The sequence below is a fragment of the Pipistrellus kuhlii genome, unplaced genomic scaffold (genome assembly GCF_014108245.1).
Source record: "Pipistrellus kuhlii isolate mPipKuh1 unplaced genomic scaffold, mPipKuh1.p scaffold_m20_p_1, whole genome shotgun sequence".
Taxonomy (NCBI): Eukaryota; Metazoa; Chordata; class Mammalia; order Chiroptera; family Vespertilionidae; genus Pipistrellus; species Pipistrellus kuhlii.
Genome location: NW_023425404.1, coordinates 85041536 through 85062985, shown reverse-complemented (window position 1 = coordinate 85062985; position 21450 = coordinate 85041536). Strand labels below are relative to the sequence as shown.

General features: G+C 40.9%; 1 protein-coding gene across 27 annotated transcripts in view; it reads left to right on the top strand.

The window, feature by feature from the left end:
• The window catches only part of PARD3 (par-3 family cell polarity regulator), a 569056-nt gene extending 548211 nt beyond the window's left edge, over positions 1 to 20845 (top strand). For all 27 annotated transcript variants that reach the window (XM_045586290.1, XM_036454403.2, XM_036454413.2 and 24 more), the window contains 2 exons: positions 10774 to 10901; positions 18854 to 20845. In XM_045586290.1, coding sequence (XP_045442246.1) covers positions 10774 to 10901; positions 18854 to 19247 — 522 coding nt within the window. In that variant the 3' untranslated portion in view covers positions 19248 to 20845. The remainder of the gene's footprint in view (positions 1 to 10773; positions 10902 to 18853) is intronic.
• Positions 20846 to 21450: the final 605 nt, after the last annotated feature.

Genomic DNA, 21450 nt, shown 5'->3' with positions numbered 1-21450 from the left:
GTCCTGCAACTTTCTGCAACAACAGCCACTAAACTATGACCTCAGTCTTTTATGAAGCGAGACAATATGGAGCCAAATTCCTTTGACTTTTAACATATCAACTTCTCCTCATTTCCATGTGGGTTTCATCATTGCTAATTTCATTTTACATCTCGTTGCACCATCTGTCTATTGCACAATAGCTTTCATTTGCCTTATGACAAGGCATAACAAAACTATTCTTGGTCTCAATTATACATTTTTTAAGTTCAGTAAATGTTTTTCTATATATATATTTTCCTCAGAATCAGTCAGAATAAATTAGCTCAACTACGCATGACTGTAGTGTACTTACTATATGAAAGTACAGTGTTTAGTCATTCTTATTTCTTTATTCTTCCACAGCCTCTTTGTGTAATTGCTGAATCCCTCTCATTTATCTGCTTCTACCCTGTTCAATTCATCCTCCACATGACCGCTAGAGTGATCTTTCTAAAGTAAAACTTTCAATGGCTTCTCAGTGCCTACAGGCACAGTGTGGCATGCTAATAAACACTCTTCAGTCTTGGGCTTCCATCTTGTTTTTTGCCTTAAAGATTATGGGAATGGGAGGTATTAAAGCAGACTTGGGGGTTCAAGATGATGGGAATGTTTAGGAATATCTTTGGAAGCTTGAGGAAGAGTCCTTTGAGGATGAATAAATTGTCTGCTTGAGGCAAATAAACCTAACTTAGGGTATTATTAAGGTTCCATCAACATAGTAATGTGACCATAACCAACAATGCTTAGAGGACTAGGAATTCTGTGAAGGAGATTGGCAAGATAGACTTGGCAGAAAGTCTAGACAATCACTCTGGAACCCTGGTGAGGATGCAGGTGAAGCGCCATCCAGTCTGAGTAGGGTGGTAAGTACTGCTCAAGGAAGGATTACCTTGATTGCCTAGGATAAAGCAAGAGAGGACAGAGGCAAGGGATCATAAAACCTAGGAGACTGTTATCAAGATAATCCATTATTGGGAGTTTAGAATCTTGGAGGTGGCCCAATTCTATGTGATGTTGAGGTCCAAGATGTGCCATCCATGCGTGTGAGTTCCTAATGTAGATAGTAGGGTCAAAAAAGTTAATGAGTTCAATTCAAAGTGTTGGGAATATAATTACAGTAAAATATTTTTTTTTTTGCGGGGGGGGGCAGAAAGAAGAATGGCGGTAGGAAAGACTTGAAGTGAAAAAAAAAAAATCTGTTTTGTTTGGGGAAGGATAGAAAAAAAAATTCCCAGCTAACACAGAACTGAGAGATTGGTGATATAGAAAAGAAGAAAGAAAAGTAGAAATATATTGGGAGCCTTTAATGTGAGATTGAAGGTTTGAAGATGATGGACAGAACACTCTCCCACTAACCAGGTGATCTGGTTCTCCAGGCACCAGTTTTCTTATTTGTAGACTCAGAGAGTTAAAGTAGGTGACTGGGTGTTTGTTATTAAATAAACCCTTTGTTTGAATGAATACGTAAGAGGAAACTGAGCATGTAAAATAAAGAAGATGAAAGTAGAGCTTCTCCAAGTGTGGTCCACAGACCATCACCTTTCCTGATGTGGGAGCTTGTTAGAAATATACCTTCTTATTCTGCCTCAGATCTACTAGATCTGTACCTCTATGAGTGAGGCCCAGCAATCTGTATTTTAATAAGCCCTCCAAGTCCTTCTGAAACATGTTTAACTTTGAGAAGCACTGCTGTAGAATTTCTATCATCTCTCATTTGTCCTAAAATCCAGCACCCTCAATATGCTCTTACACAAGGCCAGAGAGCTAAAAAGGTTTTTTATCATGGGATTTACTGATCAAATTGGAGTTGGTGGAAGATGAATTTTGTGAATGCAAGGAGAAGACCAAACAGTGAGAACACCATTACTAGTGTGAAGGACTTTGGTGTAATTCAGGTGCGGAATATGGAGCCTTAGAACAGGCAATTGTCAATATGAGGCCAGCATCCACTAGTAAAAACTCCTGAAATCAATCCTAACCCAACTTTGGGATGTTATGGGAAAAGTCCAGCAGATTTAATATCTAAGAAAATCTCTAGTTATTCTCTGCAACAAGATTACTATTAGTGGAATTTTAAATAAAGTTTATATATAATAGTTTATTTTTCTAGATGATCAAGTAAATTGAGTCATTTTCATGTAACAATATAGAATTTTTTAATCTACTTATGTAGTTTGGCATAATTGACTCAATCTACTTTTACTAGGTTTCTTAAAGCAGTGTTCTTTTGTGATATTTGGTAAACATCCTTACCTGTGAATATTTTCTCAAAGACATCTTTAACTGTGTATATTTGAAAAGAGAATGAGTACAGGACAACTTGTTCTAGTCATTGTGTTTGGTGCTGAAACAGAAAGATGAGAAAAAAGAATGCCTTTAGAACTTTTAGTTCAATTTGTGATAAGGTTATGCACAGACTTTTAAGCACAGAGCAATCAGTTGTGGGTGGTTCGGGAGACCTGAAATAACACCTCTTCGAATTTAGAATGTATTTTTTTCTTTCTTCAGCTGTTTTATCTTTATACATATATATGAACAATTACTTTATTTTTAAAAATCTATCTTTATAGTTGAAAGTATTACAGATGTCTGCTTTGTGATTCTTTTCCCCCTTTGATGCCGTCACTCTGCACCACTCCTCCCAAGCCTTTGCCAACCTATCTTCTATGTCTGTGGGCCATGCATGTTTGCACTTAAGTATCCTGTTAATTTCTCCCCTCCAGCCCTCCCTGCCCCCCACCTTCTCTCTGAAATTCATCTGTTCATGGTTCATGTCTCTAGATCTATTTTATTTATCAGTTTATGTTGTTCATTAGATTCCATATATGAATGAAATCACATGGTACTTATCTTTCTCTGACTTATCTTGCTTAGCCTAATACTCTCCATGTCCATCCATGCAAATGGTAAGAGTTCCTTCTTTTTTACCACTGGGTAGTATTCCATTGTGCAAATGTACCACAGTTTTTCTATCCATTCATCTGCTGATGGGCACTTGGGCTTGTTGGGATACATTTTAAATGGATAACTTTGAGAAATAGAGAAAGGTCTGTTTGGGAACCAAGATGAATTGGATTTATTTCTGGTTGGTGACATTGTATCCAAATGCTTCACCTCCAAGTTTGTTTTAGGCTAAAAAAGAATTTCCTACTCTTAACTCTAGATGTTTTTCACTGGGAGAGGTGGAAAAGATTTGATATTCATTTTGATTCCTTTATTTGTTTGAATGAAGACTGTAAATATGTTTCTATCTTATCTACTTAATATGAACAATCATATTAAGAAAAATGTTTGACAAAATTTTATGGGTTTAGAAATGCCACTGTTGAAAGTCATGAGCCAAATTATTGTATAGCAAAATGCAATAGCAACTTTAAACAGGCAATTTGGCTTGTAGTTATCACTTCCTGTAGTTAATGAGAAGGCAGTTATTTGGATGACAGGCTGATTACTTTAGGAATGGAATAATTTCCTAAATTGTGGGGTCAGAAGTTGGCCTTTCTTTTTATTTATTCATTTTATTTTCAAACAATTGGGATTTTGTAGTATACTCTCCATTTTACTTGTCATATAAATGAACTTCAAGTGACTATAATTCTACTTAGTGTATTAATTTTCATACCAATTCTCATTGCTACTCTAATAGGAGGTACTTGTTTATTCAAAATGCAGCTTAGTATATGGTATTTATTATATGTTTTACAAACTGAGCTTTGAGTATCTTGGAGTCTTTTTTCTTTCCCGTATTTGTTTTGACCTTGACAGGTCACTATGTTTGGAAAGAGTGAGAATCATTTTAGTTTTAAGGAACCACATGCTCATCTTCAAACTGTGTACAGCTTAAACCATATTAGTTGAATTTGCCATGCTTGTTAGAAATGCCCACACACAAAGTGCAACCAGATGTGTCATACAGAAAAATATCCAAGCCAATTACTTAATATACAGAGAGAGATACTGCAGAAAATTCATCCGAGGAGCTCTTTTCGATTCAACCATTTTCAAAATGTTCTCTCTAAACTCTATGGAATATGCACCTGTTTCTGGGCTTTTGTTCAAAATGATGTTTGGGCCTGAGGGAGCTGTTTTGTGGCACAAAAGGTCTTTAGAGGAGCAGAGGCCCAGAAAATTTCCTTAGCTTCATAAATGAACTGAATTCTCTCCCAAGGTGAGTAAGAGAAGAATCAGAAGAAAAAAGAAGAAAAGAAAAAAAAACGAAAAAAAAAAAAACCTTCTTCCCCACGTAGTGCCAGGTGCAACGTAAGTAAAGCAGCAAGTTGCTTTAAATCTTTCCTAAGTTAATGGAACAGTAGCCAAGGTTAGGGTTATTATCACAGAGCTTAGAAAGGGACAGGACTTAGTGTTGCTTTTAAAAGAATTAAATTGCAGGCTGCAGACATAAGTATAGTATGCTGTTCAAACTTTGCAGACACTTGAGTACTGCCCACAAGGAGACTTGCTGGCTGAGAGGACTGATAGATGGGATAATGGAGCCTTTAATAGCTATGTTGCTAAATCCTTCCCATCCCAGGCTGGTAATGACTGAGAGTAGTTTAGTCCTGCAGATAGAAAATTGATCCAATGCGATGTGAATATCCTCTTCTCCCCCAAGCTTTCTTCCTAGCTGTCTTTAAATAAATTTTTAAAAATCTTCTTGGACTTTTAATGGCTTCTCTTACCATTGTAGAGTTTTGCCTGCTGAAATTAAAGAGCCAATCTAGAGTACACAGCTGACAGCCACCCTGCACCGCTAGATTGTCTTCCCTACACCTGGGGAATTTGAGAAAATAATGGTTTTCTTTTAATTTTCATCTTTTTAAAGACTTCAAATGTATGTGCTCTTATTTCCTTACAGTGAATATCCATACTTTAACTCAAAAACTGCCTTCTTAGTTGATAGCTTTGAAGTAATATTGCTCCAGTTCACTTTGGTGGAAATCACCTGCCTTGGAAATTGACCTGGAGAAAACCATTCTTGCAGCAAAGGGGTACCCTTTAGTCATGGCACAAACCTCTGTATGGCTGCAAAGTTGTCCCCTTTTCCTATAGCCTGGCCCATCCAGCTGAGCAAAACTTCCAAGACCTGTGAGCCATACCACGGCAAAGCCTAGGAGATTCAGAAGCTGCCTTAGTCTGTGAGCCTGCAGCACCACCTTTGTTTTCCATGCAGCTGCTACTTAGATGGGGGGAAATAGATACAAACACTGGTTGGGAAAGGTGAGATGAAGATAGTAGTACTAAAAATGTTATGAGAGAAATAGGCATGCTCTGCAGATTTCTCAACCATTACATTATTATTGTAGTAGCAATTAAGCTTTCCAACATTCAGAACCTATAAAAGTTCAATTAATAGTTATCTAAATATAGTGGATAATGGGGTAGAGGTGGATTGGAAAGACAAGATTGATAGACAAAAGTTAATGTTGGACTAAAATGATTAAAAAAAAAAAAAGTCTTCTATCCTAATAAAAGAAAATCATGCAAATTGACCATACCTCTGCTACACCCACAAGCCACATTCACCAGCCAATCAGGAGTGAGTATGTAAATTAACCCAACCAAGATGGCAGCAGCCACAGAGCTGGAGCAAGCAGGAGGCTTGAGTTTTCCCTGGCGATGGAGGAAGCCAAGCTTCCCAACACCCTGAGGATACAAAGTTTCAATTATAGAAGATAAATAAATCCCAGATACCTACTTCCAGACTATGCTTGGATCACCAGGCTTCGGCCAGCCTGCAAACTACCATAGGCCCCTCGTTCAGGCTTCCCCATTCCCCAAGGGAACCCCCACCCTGATCCAGGACACCCTTCAGGGCAAACGAGCCTGCCCCAACCTGTGCACCAGGCCTCTATCCTATCTAACAAAAGAGTAATATGCAAATTGACCATCACTCCAACACACAAATGGCAGCCCCCATGTGGTCAAAGATTGCTGCCCTTCATGTGGACACAAGGTGGCCAGCAGGGGAGGGCAGTTGAGAGGGACCAGGCCTGCAAGGGAGAGCAGTTGGGGGCAATCAAGCCTGCATGGAAGGACAGTTGGGCGGGGGGACCCAAGATTGCAAGAAAGGGCAGTTGGGGGGGCGGGCAGGCCTGCAGGACAGGGCAGTAACAGGTGACCAGATCTGCAGGGGAGGGCATTTGGGGGGGACTTGGCCTACAAGGAGGGAAGTTGGGAGGGGACCAGACTGGCAGGGAAGAGCAATTAGGGATGGCAGGGGAGGGCAGTTAGGGGTGACCGGGTCAGCAGGGGAGGGCAGTTGGGGGGGACTAGGCCTGCAGAGGTAGGCAGTTGGGGGCAACCAGATCTGCAGGGAAGGGCACTTAGGGGTGACCAAGCTAGCAGGAGAGGGCATTTAGGGGCAATTGGGCTGGCTCAGGGGCAATTAGGCATCAATCCGACTGGCAGGGGAGTGGTTAGAGCACATGTGTCAAACACAAGGCCCGCGGGCCAAATCCGTCCCGCTAGGCCTTGCAATGTGGCCCGCACCGCGCTGTCATCACTGCACTCCGCTGCGTTTCCATCACAATGACAGTTTATGACTGTTCAGTAAACCATTCGGCCTGCGATTTAGGCTGGATTTTAGATTTTGGCCCCTTCTCTGATTGAGTTCGACACCCCTAGGTTAGAGGGTGATCAGGCTGGCAGGCAGAAGCAGTTAGGGGCAATCAGGCAGGCAAGCAGGTGAGCAGTTGGGAGCTAGCAGTCCTAGATTGTGAGAGGGATGTCTGACTCCTTGTTTAGGCCCAATCCTGTAGGATCCGGCCCAAACATGCAGTTAGACACCCTCGAGGGGTCCCAGATTGGAGAGGGTGCAGGCTGGGCAGAGGGACACCACCCCCTCCATGCACGAATTTTATGCACCGGGCCTCTACTAGGAAATAATGACCTATAATACCAATGGCCACTTATAAACAGAGTAAACTATTTATCCTATTTATATGATTCAGTGCCATAAAAATTACTTTTCCCTCTACCAAATCTTTAAATTATAATTATTATATCAGCGTATTGGGGTTATAGCACAGTTGAATTGCTAAAATAAAGATTATAAATCTCAAGGGGATATCAATATTCTTTCTGCTATTGCCAGTCTCATCATTCTCATCATCACCTTCACAATAGGTGTTGATGCAAAGCACACACATCTGTGTATTCTATTTTTGTTTTCTATACTTGCCATTGCATATATGTGGAAATTTGAAAAAAGTTTCTTATTCAGAGTATTTTAAAATTATTGAATGTTTTATGTAAATGTTAATAAAACAGTAATGGATTTTATTTCATAAGGGACATGTATACTTTTATATTAACCTTTAAAAATCTTATTATCTAGTTTTCATTAATACTGAAACTTTGCACTGTATTTTTGTTCTTTTTTTAGTCTTATCAACTGTAAGCAGGGTTGTTTTTTTTAATTTTATCTCTATTATATTGCAACCTCTATCATATTGTCTTGGCAACCTTGTCATCAATATCATCAACAAGAAGACCAGGATTATTTGTAATTTGCTCTTTTGAAATAGAGTTATTGCCTTGTTATCTGATGAATCTCCAGAAGTTTTCCAAGTATGCTTTACCTGTATGTTTCCCTGTATAGATGTCACTTTTTGTTAAAGCTTTTGATGCTGTTTTCTTTGAACACAGACACTTCTCTCTGGGGTTACAAAATATCTCTTCATGTTTGTCTATGTTTTTGTAATTTGGTACTCTCAATACATTATTCTGTTTCTGCCTTACACATGGAAAACTACAGTATTGAAAAATCAGGATTGTAGGTTATAGTTCTGTTCCCACAATTTACATTTTTATAAGAACTTTATTGAAATAATGAATGAGGTTATTTTCTATTCAGGCCAAATATAAAGCTTCCCAAATGGACTTAGTAAGTTGTTGCTTTAAGCTGGTCATATATCCAATCTTCCTGGAAATCTCTGGCCCAATAAAATTTCATCTTAAAGATAAAAGTGATTCTTTTTAATAACCTACCCTTTTGTATGCTCTGAAAAGAGAAATTGAGTAAAACATTAATGGTAAGCCTGAGATTCATATTTCATCATAGTGAGCACAATAGCATGAAATACAATATGTCAATATGCTGATACCAAACTCATTCATTCATTTTTTTTTTAAGTTTTCAGATTTCATCTCATAATAATTTCATTTTGAAGTTCATCAAGCTGCAACTAGATGCTTGCTGCTTAATAAAGTTTGAGATGAACAGTATCAGAAAACACACAGTTAAGGAAACAAAAGCCCTTCAACTTTTTTTTTTCTTTTCTATATTAGAATCAAATTTCCAGGTCTGGTAGAAACAACTTAAAAGTACACCTGATTCCCTGACCTGTTTGGCTCGATGTTTAGAGCATTGACCCACAGATTAAGGGTAGTAGGTTCAATTCCCGGTCAAAGTTATGTACCTTGGTTGCAGATTTGATCCCCAGCCCTTGTTGGGGGCATTCAGGAGTCAACCAATTAATATGTCTCTCACTTGGATCTCTCTCTCTCTCTCTCTCTCTCTCTCTCTCTCTCTCTCTCTCTCTCTCTCTCTCTCTCTCTCTCTCTCCCTCCCTCCCTCCCTCCCTCCCTCCCTCCCTCCCTCCTTCCCTCCCTCCCTTCCTTCTACTCTCACTGAAAATAAATGTAAAAAAAAATCCTCAGTGAGTATTTAAAAAAAATACACCTGAAATTTCTATAAGACCTTGCATTTTCTTTTCACATCTCCACAGCCATGTGTCACAAACAGCATGAGCTTATGAAACTGGTTACTAAATCTAAATCTTGCTGCAGAATGCCAGATCCTTTAAGGCTGCTTGATACGTGTATATGACTTATTCCAAGTGAAAAGAAAAGGGAAATATGTTTTTGAAGGCATATTGTGTAGTATTTCCTTGCTTTACTTTCCCTCGTCCAGTAGCTTCTCTCAGGATTCCCTGTAAACACTAGAACAGCTTGATTTTCTATTTAGCCAGCCTCTTCAAGTGCAATGGAAGAAAATGTTTGTCTTCTTCAATGTAGTTGAAGAAGATTGTTTGATGCTTTGTTTGCATAAACAGAACTCACTCAGTGAAATGTTTTTCTTGCTAAAGGCACCATTGATTCATTGAATCCCATGTTGTGGAGAGGGTCTGTGGACACACATTTGTTCCTAAGAGTATGGCTGTAAATACCCACTTGTAGAAATTGGGGTAATCTTCACACATTATTTTTGTATCAGGGTATTTTTAATATGTTCACTGGCTATGCCCATATGCTTTGAAATTTTTATCCTGTGTATTGCCATATTGTTGCTTACCAATAAATAAGATAATGCTGGCCAGGCAGAGTGAATGATAGATGATGCTTGCTTTCTGTTCACACAAAGCATTATTTAAGTTACATGATTTCTTATAGCTCTCCAAATGAATGCTATAACTCTATTATTCTAGAAAATTATTATGAGGTCAAAGTCTGCCATTGGCTTTCAACTCTAAAAGAAAATTGATAACTTGTTTTTAACAGACATTCAGAATTTGCCCATTGCATAGCACCAAGGGGAACAGAAGTTAGCATGCGCCAAAAGGATTATTTAAGAATGTGAGCCACTGATGCTATGATAAACCATCGTGGGGTGTTTGTAGCATTAGAGGCATCGTTGTCTATTTTTTATTTCAAAAAGCCAAATCTAGAAAGTAAGCTAAGACCTGCCAGTGAGAAGCCAGAGCATCCACAAGGCTAGATCTATCCAACGCAGTGTGTACATTCAGTATCTGATTTGAGCGAGAGGCACAATCAGCAGATGACTGCTGACCAAAGTGTTCAGCAGACAGGATTGACATTTCTCATAGGATATGATTAACCTAGGTAAAAATGCCATTTCCTTATCACTAAGGCAAAATGTCTGGTCTCATAATTAATTCAAGTAGCAATTAGCTTTCAGGTTTTTTAATTTGATAAGCATTTCTATTCCCCATTCAGCTACCATTCCTGGACTAGAGGACACTTGCATATGGCTAACAGCAGGTAGTTTCACCTAAACTTGATTCAAATTTAACTGTTATTCTTTTTCCCCCTTAGTTTTTTGTTGTTGTTTGCTTGTTAATTAATCCTCACCCGAGGATATTTTTCCTTCCTTTCTTCCTTCCTTCTTTCTTCTTCCTTCCTTCCTTCCTTCCTTCCTTCCTTCCTTCCTCTCTCTTTCTTTCTTTCTTTTGAGAGAGAGTGGAAGAGAGGCAGAAAGAAACACACAGAGAGAAACTTCTAATAGTTGCCTCCCAAATGGGGGCTGGGAATCAAGCCTGCAACCCAAGTGTGTGCTCTTGACCACAATAGAACCTACAACCCTTTAGTCCACTGGGTCGGCACTCTAATCACTGAGAAACATTAACCAGTGCTTAACTGTCATTGTTTAGGAAAAGGGGGATCAGCTGTTGTGTCCTACTGTTAAACTAAAATACATAACTATCGAAAACTTTTGCCAGCATAGCTAACCTTCAATTTTACTTATTTACTTGACATTGAATTTGCCAAACCTCATTAGGAAGACTTAGGAAGGTTGGACTCTCAATTTCTAACCATTCTAAAGCCATAATTAAAATTTAAGATGATTCAATATTTGGGACTCTTAAGAGCAATTAGATAAATGCCTCTCTTCTCAAACTTGAAATTAAATTTTATTTTAATTTCACAGAATTTTCCAAATGTTTCTAAGTCAGTCTACAAGAAACGATGTGATTCCCTTATCGTGAATTATTTTGCATTTTCTTCCTGCAGCCCAGCTCCCGCCCTCCAGCGCAGAGCGGCAGGCACTCGGTGTCCGTGGAGGTGCAGATGCAGCGCCAGCGGCAGGAGGAACGTGAGAGCTTCCAGCAGGCCCAGCGCCAGTACAGCTCTCTGCCTAGGTACAGTACTTACATACGCTCCTAAAATTGCCCTGGCTTCTCCACCGTACCCACGATGGTCAGAGAGGAACTGCAAGAGGAACTGCAAGTAGGGGTTGTGGCCTGGCTTCAAGGCCATCTTACTGTGTGGCAAGAAAACTAGAAAGAAAGGTGTTTCAGGACATGCCAACATCATCACTTCAATACTGAATAATGCAAAGGCAGTGCAGGGATTGGACCTGGGTTATAGCTTTGGTTCTGCTGCCTCCCATGTGGAGAAAGTTTCCTCATCTGAAAAATGGAAATATAACTCTTATTTTACTTAGTTCCTAGGGTAACTAGAATAACTGCTACTTCAGATATCTAGAGCTCTGTAGAAGGGTGGAGTGAATACTCCATGCTCTATACTTAAGTGGGCTCCTTGGTCCCTAATCCTATTGCTCTACGTCCAGCTCTGTGTTTGCTTGTGTTGATCCTCAGAGGATCCCAGTGTACCCACCTCGTTACCTGACAGCCACGTGAAGGTACCTCTGCTCTGGGGGCTCTATCAGGCCTAGAAAATGCTCAGGTGACTGAGCCCTCACACATGGAACAACAACCATTTTTCCATCTGAGTATTTCATTATACACACTAGTTGCCCGGTGCACTAAATTTGTGCACATTACAAGGGGATTAATTAGAGGAAATATTTTAATATTGCTATTTGCCCTTTCTCTATAAGAGAAGTGTCAGAGATGAAAGGAAATTAGTAAAATGTATATGAAATTCTTCTTCCTGTCAGAGTCTGGGACACACCATGGGACCCAGAGTCAAGTCCCCGAACACCCACATGCACCTCAAAATTGCACAAGACCTAGACCTAGCCAGCCTCTACCCTATTGGGCTAGATCCAGACCCAGCCAGTCCTACCCTGTCACGCCCCACCAGGTGAGGGACGTGGCCTGAGATCCCCTGTTGGGCAGGGGATGTGGCCTGAAGTCCCCCATCAAGCCCCATCAGGAGGGGGACGCAGCCTCAGGTCCCCCAGCCTGGCACTGGGGCGGGAGGTGTGGCCTCGGCAGGGGGGAGAAGGGGTGGCAGCCTGAGGTCCCTCGTCAAGCCCTGCTGGTCAGGGGGGTGCAGTTTGAGGTCTCCAGGCCTGCCACTGGGGTGGCTGTGCAGCCTGAGGTCCACCATCAAGCTGCGCTAGGCGGGGGGCATGGCATGATGTTCCCCAGCCTGGCGAAGGGTGGGGGTTGCGGCCTCAGGCCTCCTGGTCTGGTGCTGGGGCAGGGGGTGCAGCTTGAGGTCTCCCATGCCAGGTGAGGGGCATGGCCTGAGGTCCCTTGGCCTGGTGCCAAAGTGGGGGCACAGCCTCAGGTCTCTGCTGATTGCTCATTAAGACTCCTTACAGGAACTCGGCCTCTGCTATGGGTGCAGCCATCTTGTGTTACGGAAACCCCACCTCCTCTGTGGGAGCAGCCATCTTTGTGGCAGAGTGATGGTCAATTTGCATATTTCCTCTTTAATATATAGGAGGAGAGTAAAGAATAAAAATGTTTTAAAATATTCAGCTTTCCAAACTTCCCAAAATAAGTCACTCTTAGTAATCACAATCTTACAGGCATTTGTTTTGCTACTTCAAACCCGGTGACAAAAACATTTCGGGTACAAAAAAAACCTCCACTTACCTTGTTTTTATCAACTGTTTTGAATTTGAACAGAACAACTTTTATTTGAGGGGAGGAGAGGGAACAAATGCTTATTTGTGTAAACCTAACTGACCAATATAAAAGTGATCTTGATTCAATTTCTAATAAAGATGAGTCCTTTTAACTGTTAAATAATCACTATATTAACTGTGAGGGATTCGACTACATTGACCCAGGTAACCATGGGAATGTGGATGTGAATGAGAATCTATACTGGGGTGAGTGCCATTACTACAGTAACTCATTCATTCAGTTCTTTTTTCCAGTTCATAAAATTATATTTCCTTTGAGTAATTTGTGTTTTTTCTTGTATACAGAATTATATTTTCTTTTAAATAGGAGGATAAATAACAGTTATTTAGCTAAGTAAGTGTCATTGAAATTTAAGTGTGGACAGGACCTGGAAATCATCTTGTCTTACAAGGAAACAGCTCTTTCCCTAAGGTCACACAGGTAGCATGGAATTCAAACACAAACCTACCCATGCCCTTTATAACCATTAATTTCCGTATCTCATTGCCACCAAAGCTTTTGCTCCCAAGTTTGGAATATTGACAGATGCAGGTGTAAAGTCCCCTTCTGGGCTCTATTGTCCTTAGCATTTGGAAGGAGCCCCTGCATGGCTCAGCCCAGGGTATCAGCTGCTGGATGCCTCGAGAATTATACATAAAGTTTCTTCCATGTGAGTGCCTTCTCTAGCCCTTTGGCTCTCAGTCATCAGAAAGATGAGCATGATAAAGAAGATGGATTGACATGCTGGGTATGGCCCTGCTCCCACAACTATATAGGTGGCCCGTAGCACATCCAGGCCTGTGTGTGTGACTACACCGTGCTTTAGGAATATATTGTCTGTGCAGGGACTGGATTCTTAATCTGTTGGCAAATAGTTTGGCTTTCTGTATTTTAGTTGTGTTTGAGAGTATTTAATAAGTGAAAGAGAACTATCATATCTATACTAATAAAAGCCTAGGTGGCCCTTGCATGTGATGTTGCCACAAGATGGCCATGCACACAGTGGAGGCAGGACCTGGCAGCCGCACCACATGGTGAGGCCTGGGGGCCCTGCGGCTCCACGAGGCGTGGAGGAGGCTGGTCCTGGAGGAGGAGGTGCGTCACAGCAGGGGAGGGCGGTTGTAAGTGATCAGTCTGGCAGGGTAGGGCAGTTGTGGGCAATCGGGCCAGCAGGGGAGGGAAGTTGTGGGTAATAAAGCCAGCAGGGGAGAGCAATTGTGGGTGACCAGGCCAGCAGGAGAGCTGGTTAGGGGCAATTAGGCAGACAGGCAGGCTAGTGGTTAGGAGCCAGCAGTCCTGGGTTGTGAGAGGGATGCCTAACTGCTGGTTTAAACTGGCAGTCGAATATCTCTCAAGGGGTCCCAGATTGGAGAGGGTGCTAAGGGCCACCCCCCACCCCCTGCACGAATTTTGTGTACTGGGCCTCTAGTAGTGTATATAAGAAGAGAGTGAATTGACATGCACAGAACTAACAACGAGATGTGAGACAGATGGTGACCAGATGGCCTGGAGGGATGGGTGCACTGGCAGGAGAGAGACTAGGGCCCTGTTCCTCGGGAAGAGGACATAGATCAATGCTTCCGTGGAATTTCTCCTGGTCACATTCAACAGGAGCTCAGTATTCCAAGCATACCCTTTTATCCTGGCATGTCTCTCACCTCTTCACTCACCACCTGTCCTTTTCCACCAACTCACTCTGCCTCCCTTCCTCTCTCTCCCTCTCCTCCTGAAGCACCTGGTAGAAGTATCTGTATTTTCATGTAGAAGATGATTGCTTCTATTGGAACTACTAGTGTCATTTAGTGTTTCCCTAAATAACTGAAACTTTCCATCTGGGTATTGTGACTCCCTGATTATTAGCCATTTTAATCTGAGCAGATATGAGAAAAACAGAAAACTCAAAACCAAAGAGTTGTGTACATTTAGGCAACTGGGGTGGTCATGGTGCTCTTCTTTTTGAGCAGTGGTTCTCAGCCTTCCTAATGCTGCCACCCTTTAATACAGTTCCTCAAGTTGTGGTGACCCCCAACCATAAAACTGTTTTCGTTGCTTCTTCATAATTGTAATTTTGCTACTGTTACGAATTGCAATGTAAATATCTGTGTTTTCCGATGGTCTTAGGCGACCCCTGACAGCGGTTCTCAACCTGTGGGTCACAACCCCTTTCACAGGGATTGCCCAAGACCATCAGAAAACACAAATATTTACATTGTGATTCATAACAGTAGCAAAATTACAGTTATGAAGTAGCAACAAAAATAGTTTTATGGTTTGGGGTCACCACAACTTGAGGAACTGTATTAAAGGGTCTTGGCATTAGGAAGGTTGAGAACCACTGTTTTAGAGAATCATTCTCAATGTGAACCTTCACACGTGTGGGGAGGATTAGGAGTGCAGAGCCTTGTGCCCCACTGGCTTGCTAGCAGGGCGGCTGCACTCCACGGCAGACATGTGCGGAAACTTGAACTCGGTAAAGAACCCAAACAGGAGGTCAGAGGAGGACAGCAGCAGCTTGTATGAGCTTGAGTCCAGTCCACGTCTCTGACATGTGATATTCTTCAGAGACACTGACCTCTGCTTTTCGGATGTTGACAATTAGCAGGGTTTTATCTAAACAAGTTGGTATGGCATTTGATACCAAAAAAGTTTTTACACACACACAAAAATAGTTCAGCTGCCAAGTGGAACATAAAGTAAAACAAATGGTCAAGACTTTGTCTCAGTCACAGTAGATAAGGTGGTTTGAATTAGAGGGATGTATATGAGCCAGAGTAGTTTGAAATTCTAACTGTAATTAAAGAAGCCGATTGGCAGAATTCAAGTTTCATTTTGAAATGTCAGTAGGAAACATTAGCCAGGTGGTAAAACTGGTTCTGTAGGAAAGGGGTCCTGAGTGGCCCCAAACTCAATTCTCAATCAAACTAAGATTATTTTTTTAATTTTTTTAAATTCCTAAATCAGTTTTCATTTTTACTTTCTTTGTTAAAATATATTTTTAGTCTTAAATTAGTTCCTTTATTTAGTATCCAAAAGGCAAATCTCAAACAGAGAATGTTCATAGTCATCAACAGAAAAACTTAAGATTCTTTATTAATTTTTTAAAATTTTCCTGCTGTCTCCCCATTTCTTCTTCATCTTTCCCTCTCCCTTGGTTTCACATCTGTTGGTGTCTTACTTCTCTGCTTTGTACGTCTCACTTCTCCACTATGTCTTCACACCCTGACGTAGTCTCCCCACCACGCCCATTTGTTATGTCTCTGAGCTGCTTGTCAACTTGTTAGCCTTGGTTTTTATATCTTTCATCATCCTTCTGCATCCTCGTCACTTCGGTGGCTAACTAGCTTTCCACAAGGTGAGTCCTCCACATGATGATGGCCTTCAGACCACTTTAAAGATAATTGTAATCATTGACAAACCAGGTGTGTGTGCTTTCAGCGGATTCAGAAATCTTGAGTGGGCTCATTCCAAGACCAAACAAGCCTGCATGTTGGGTATAAAGAAATTCACATTGATGGACATTGATGTTTTCTTACTGCTGTTGTTAATGTGGCATTTGGGCAATCATGGGACATTAGAAAGCTTCCTTCTTATCTCTGTGGAATTGTGTGGGCTTGTCCTCACTTAGTGAGGATTCTTCAGTTATTCTCTAGTACCTTTCTCTCCTCCTTGTTTCTACCCAATTTCTCTGGCAAAGGAAAAGAAAGCTAATATTTTTCTTCATTGGTTAGAAAGATGCTTCCCAAAACCCAGAGCCTACTCTTTGAAGACAAAGTGACATTGCCTTCAAACTACTCCTCCAACTCCTATTAGTCAGCCATTTACTTGGGGCCATACCTTTCTAAACATTTTGCATATGTTATTTTGTTCATTTCTGCCTCATAACCCTATGAGGTTAGCTATTATTCCTATTTCACAGATGAGGAAATTTGGACCCAGAGAGCATAACTCTCCCAGCATCCCCCAACTGGCAAATGGCAGACTCTACATGTGAATCTATGTCTATATAATCCAAAGCCACTCTCCCATTGTGCCTAGTACCCAGGTGATGGGTTTCCTAGTGTTGGAAACTCTTATTGTCTGCTGCACTCTTATGTTTCTCTGTGACCTGCTCATTTCCTGTGTCTTAATTAAGAATTGTGGGTACCTCTAGCTTTCTTACCAAGGAAGCATGTGTGTGTATGTGTGTGTGTGTGTATGTATATGTTTCTACATGTATGTACTTTCTCTCCATACCTTACTTTAAACTCAGGGAGGTCTGTTTCCTTCTCTCTATACAATTAGTTTGAAAAAAAATTTTAGCTAAAAGAAATTCTTCCACATCGTCAGAATTTCTATTCCTAACAAACCTTCAGTGAGTTCTCAGTGTGTTTCTGGAATGGGACATGACCTCCACAGAGCGCATCCTCAGGCTTTCCAGAGTTGGGAGTGAGGCTGAAGAGGGTTCATGGGTCTCAGTAGGACAAGTATGAGAAAGCGGTGAAAGGTCTGCCGCCTATATCTGATTATCTTTAGATTGATAACCAGCTTATGAAGGAGTCCCACTTTTGTTACTGTAACCTCAGTACCAAGTTTGTTGTTTTAATTAAAATTTCATGATTAATGTCAAACCCCTGGTTTCATGCTGGCTCTTTCCATCATTCCTGTCTCTGCAGATTAATGTATGACTTTTTAAGTGAAGATAATCAGTGCTTTGGGCAAATAAACTATTCCACCAAATATAAGGAGTCTTGCTTGGGCTGATTGTACAAATGGTCTGATTCCTATTAACCCCTTGAATGTCATAAGCATCTATAGATGCTTTAAAATCAATTTTTGTGAGAATTTTCAACTGAAAATATTCAAGAACACCCAAATTTTGAGTAATATATTTATTTTTATAATATTCATTGCAAATTGATTTTTTAAATTAAACTCAAAATATCGTGGCATGTGGGGATGGTTTCATTTCCCCACTCTCCCATTGTGCCTAGTACCCAGGTGATGGGTTTCCTAGTGTTGGAAACTCTTATTGTCTGCTGCACTCTTATGTTTCTCTGTGACCTGCTCATTTCCTTATTGAAAATATCCCTACATTTTAGGCCATATGAAAAATAGGCAGATTTGATCCAAAGCCCTATTGATGGCGCTTTTGAATGTTCAAAATGCAAATTGCTTCATCCCTGTGGGAGATCCAGTGACTGCATCGACCCTGTTTTTCCTCTGCAAGGGCCCTTTTGAACATTCCATCATGTGTTTTGATGCAAAAGGCTGAGTAATATATACTGTCACCAAATGGTTCTCTTACTGATATATGGAGCAATAGATTTTGTTTTATTACTGGATTCTCTTTCCCATCTTTAAAGCTAAATATTAGGGCTTGTCTTCCTTTCTAACAAAAATTTGTTTTACTTTATCATATCCAATCTTATTGTGAATTCATAAAAGCACCTAGAGAATTGATAATAAATTAAAGATATTTCAAAACAATAATGTTTCCTGAAAATGATGCGTAACTTTATTGCACAAATGATGATAATTTGAAAGTTCTGTGTGACTGATTTATTCCCCTGTCCTGTGGTGCCAAATGTGAGTTTAGTAAGCTGTCCTGGCCTTCGGTGAGGGCACAGTGCAGAGAAAAGCAGTGCTCACTCTGCAGACTTCCAGGTCTATAGTCTTGATGAGCATGTGATCTGAGGAGTGTCCATTGCTGACATATACAACTCAAAAGCCAGGTCTGTAAGGGACTGCCTGTTGCATTTTTAATCATAAAGGAGTTGGGACTTAAATCTCTCATAGCTGGACTCGCATTGTAATCCATTACATGTACTTCCTATTAGCCAGCATCTCTGGCTCCATGGTGGCAGTTGTGTAAAATATTTGTTTTGCTTGTTTAAAATCGAATTGTAATGTTCTGAAGCAAGCAATTATTGCTAGAGTAGATGCTGCCAAATCTCTAATCCTCCTCTAAAGCATTTGCCAATGTGTCTGAATTGCAGGAGATATATGTTCCCTAAGTAGAATAGACAGTACCTCCCAGACATGGAAGGCAGGCCCTATTTCTGAATAGCTGCCGGTTAGTTCTCTCTCCTGTTGAGCCCTTGTTTGTTCACTTGTCTGAGATTTGAGCTTGCTGACAGTCACATTTTCTTCCTCTAGCCCCCATCACAGTGCTTGGAGCACAGAACTATTTGTTGAAATACTGAAATGCATATGACCCCTTACTCCTCCCCTCCTCCTTTTATTTCTCTCCTTCTCCCAATCTCACACTGACCTTTGACTTTGCTTTCTAGGCAAAGCAGGAAAAATGCCAGCTCTCTCTCCCAGGATTCCTGGGAGCAGAACTACTCGCCTGGGGATGGCTTCCAGAGTGCCAAGGAAAGCCTCAGGTACTCCAGCTACCAAGGCTCCAGAAACGGCTACCTGGGCGGGCATGGCTTCAATGCCAGGGTGATGCTGGAGACCCAGGAGCTCCTTCGCCAGGAACAGAGGCGGAAAGAGCAGCAGATGAAGAAACAGCCTGCTCCCGAGGGACTCAACAGCTATGACTCATATAAGAAAGTCCAGGACCCCAGTTATACTCCCCCTAAGGGGCCCTTCCGGCAGGATGTGCCCCCATCCCCATCTCAGGTCGCTAGGCTGAGCAGACTCCAGACTCCTGAAAAAGGGAGACCCTTCTATTCCTGAGCAGAAGAGCGGATGCTTCATTCATGCAATAAAGGACATTTTCCTATGGAGACTTGTATCTGGGGAGTTTTTTTAAAAACCTCCTTGGTACTATGGAATATTTCTGTTGTTGGTATCAGTGCCTTTAAGAAGTATGAGCAAAGAAATGGAAGGCCTTAATGTCTTTGCCAGTATGTCTCAAGTGTATTTCATGGAAGGATTCCCTACTGTCTGACAATCATCTGCCTGAAGCATTTGTCACAGCATCTCTCAGGAGGACCAGGAATTCTTGGCCTGACTCAAGAGATGTTCATGGATTTGTGTCACAGCCCCGTACAACTAGTAGTGACAAATTACCTTGAAGCTGAGGTAATGTTGTTTTCTTTTCATTCCCTTTAAATTTTCTGAGATGTGAGGCAAGTCTCAGTTTCTGGTGGATGAAAGTGGGTGACATACTCCAGAAATTGGGGCTTTACAGTACCTCATAGCACAGTCATTTATAATTGGTATGGTTTTCCCTTTTCATTCTCTGCTCTTCATAACAGGAAAGTTCCTTCATGTTATTAAGACGTTAAGCCATATTCCATCACTGTCGGGTTTTCATGGGGCTTCTTTTGTAACTGCTTTATAACTAAACATTACCAATAAAGTGATCATCTATTCTGAGATTATGAATGCTCTTATTTAGTTGTGTTCCTAACACATGTGTTGAGTCACCACACTATGTAGGGAAGGCTGGAGGGACCTCTGGCGGGGTCTGGGCTGCCCATTGTCCTATGCATATCATGATGTGGGAGGTGGTAGCTAAGGAAACAATTCTCCCAGGATGAGCTTCTGGTCCATTATATCCAAGTAATTATTTTAATTAGTTTTTGATTGACAGGTTGGCAGGAAGGGCATAGAGTGGGACAAAGATAGGTCATTCATTTGGAGATTCTAAAAACTCATCTGCTTTTTACCATTCCCAAGTCGATAGGAATTGACATATGTCTAATGCATCCACATGCTATATGTCTGCTTGGTGATGCCATCCATGTTACTAAATAATTCTGCTATGAAAAAAAAAAGACAAATTAGGGAAAACCTGTCACACTTCACAAGGAGAATATTCTGGTGTCTGCAAACAGTGGTGACAAAAGTGCTTCTCATGCCAATATTTTCACGTACATGTGGATCACTGGACTTCATCTGCTTTCACATTTTCATCTTTTTGTCTCAACATCATGTATTGTAAACCATGGCTGAGTTGCTAAAGTGCCTGCAAATCCCGATGTGAAAAGCTTGAGATGAAAGCTCCACATCCATGTGTTAATGAAAAAGGAAAAACAAAAAAAAGAGACATGTACTGATATGTCTATTTTTTTTTACTGGCACATTGTATTTTGTGTCCACTTGTTTTTAGAAAATGTGTGTGAAGTGCCCATATACGTACCTATGTCTCTTTTGCATTTCTGTAATGTTCTATTTGTTCATGATGTGCAGTGATGTTCAGTGGTTTTACCAAGGTAAACACAGTGACCTTGAATGACAGGGCTCTTTCTCACAGCCCGCCCTAAGCTTGAGAAAGAACTTTCTCTGTACATATGAAACTTAAAATAAAAGGCATATTTCTTCCTGTTGTTTGTGGTGTCTGTAGTATTCTTGTGGAAACTCTCCTACCTGGAGTTATTTTTTTTATGTATAGGGTATTCCAAAAAATGTATACACACACTTTGGATAATTATACAGGCCAGTTGAGATAAAGAACCTGCATTTTGGGCATTTGCAAAGGATCAGCCTCCTGGTCAGTGAGAAAACTAACGATTTTTTAAAATTTGTTAATTAAAACATTAAATTAAAAAGAGTTTATTAAGGCGAAACCAGTTTGGCTCAATGGATAGAGCATCGGCTTGGGGACTGAAAGGTCCCGGGTTCGATTCCGCTCAAGGGCATATACCTTGGTTGCGGGCATATCCCCAGTAGGGGGTGTGCAAGAGGCAGCTGGTCGATGACTCTCATCGATGTTTCTAACTCTATCTCTCTCCCTTCCTCTCTGTACAAAAATCAATAAAATATTTTTTAAAAAGTGATTATTAAAACATTGTTCATTTTTAAAGTTGAGCTGTCAGCTATTTAAGTATGTATACATTTTGGGGGGACACCCTGTATATTAGCAGATTTGGGATATTTTTTTCATATTTAGTGAAAATTGGAAAAGGGACCTTCTTTTAAAACATATTTTAAA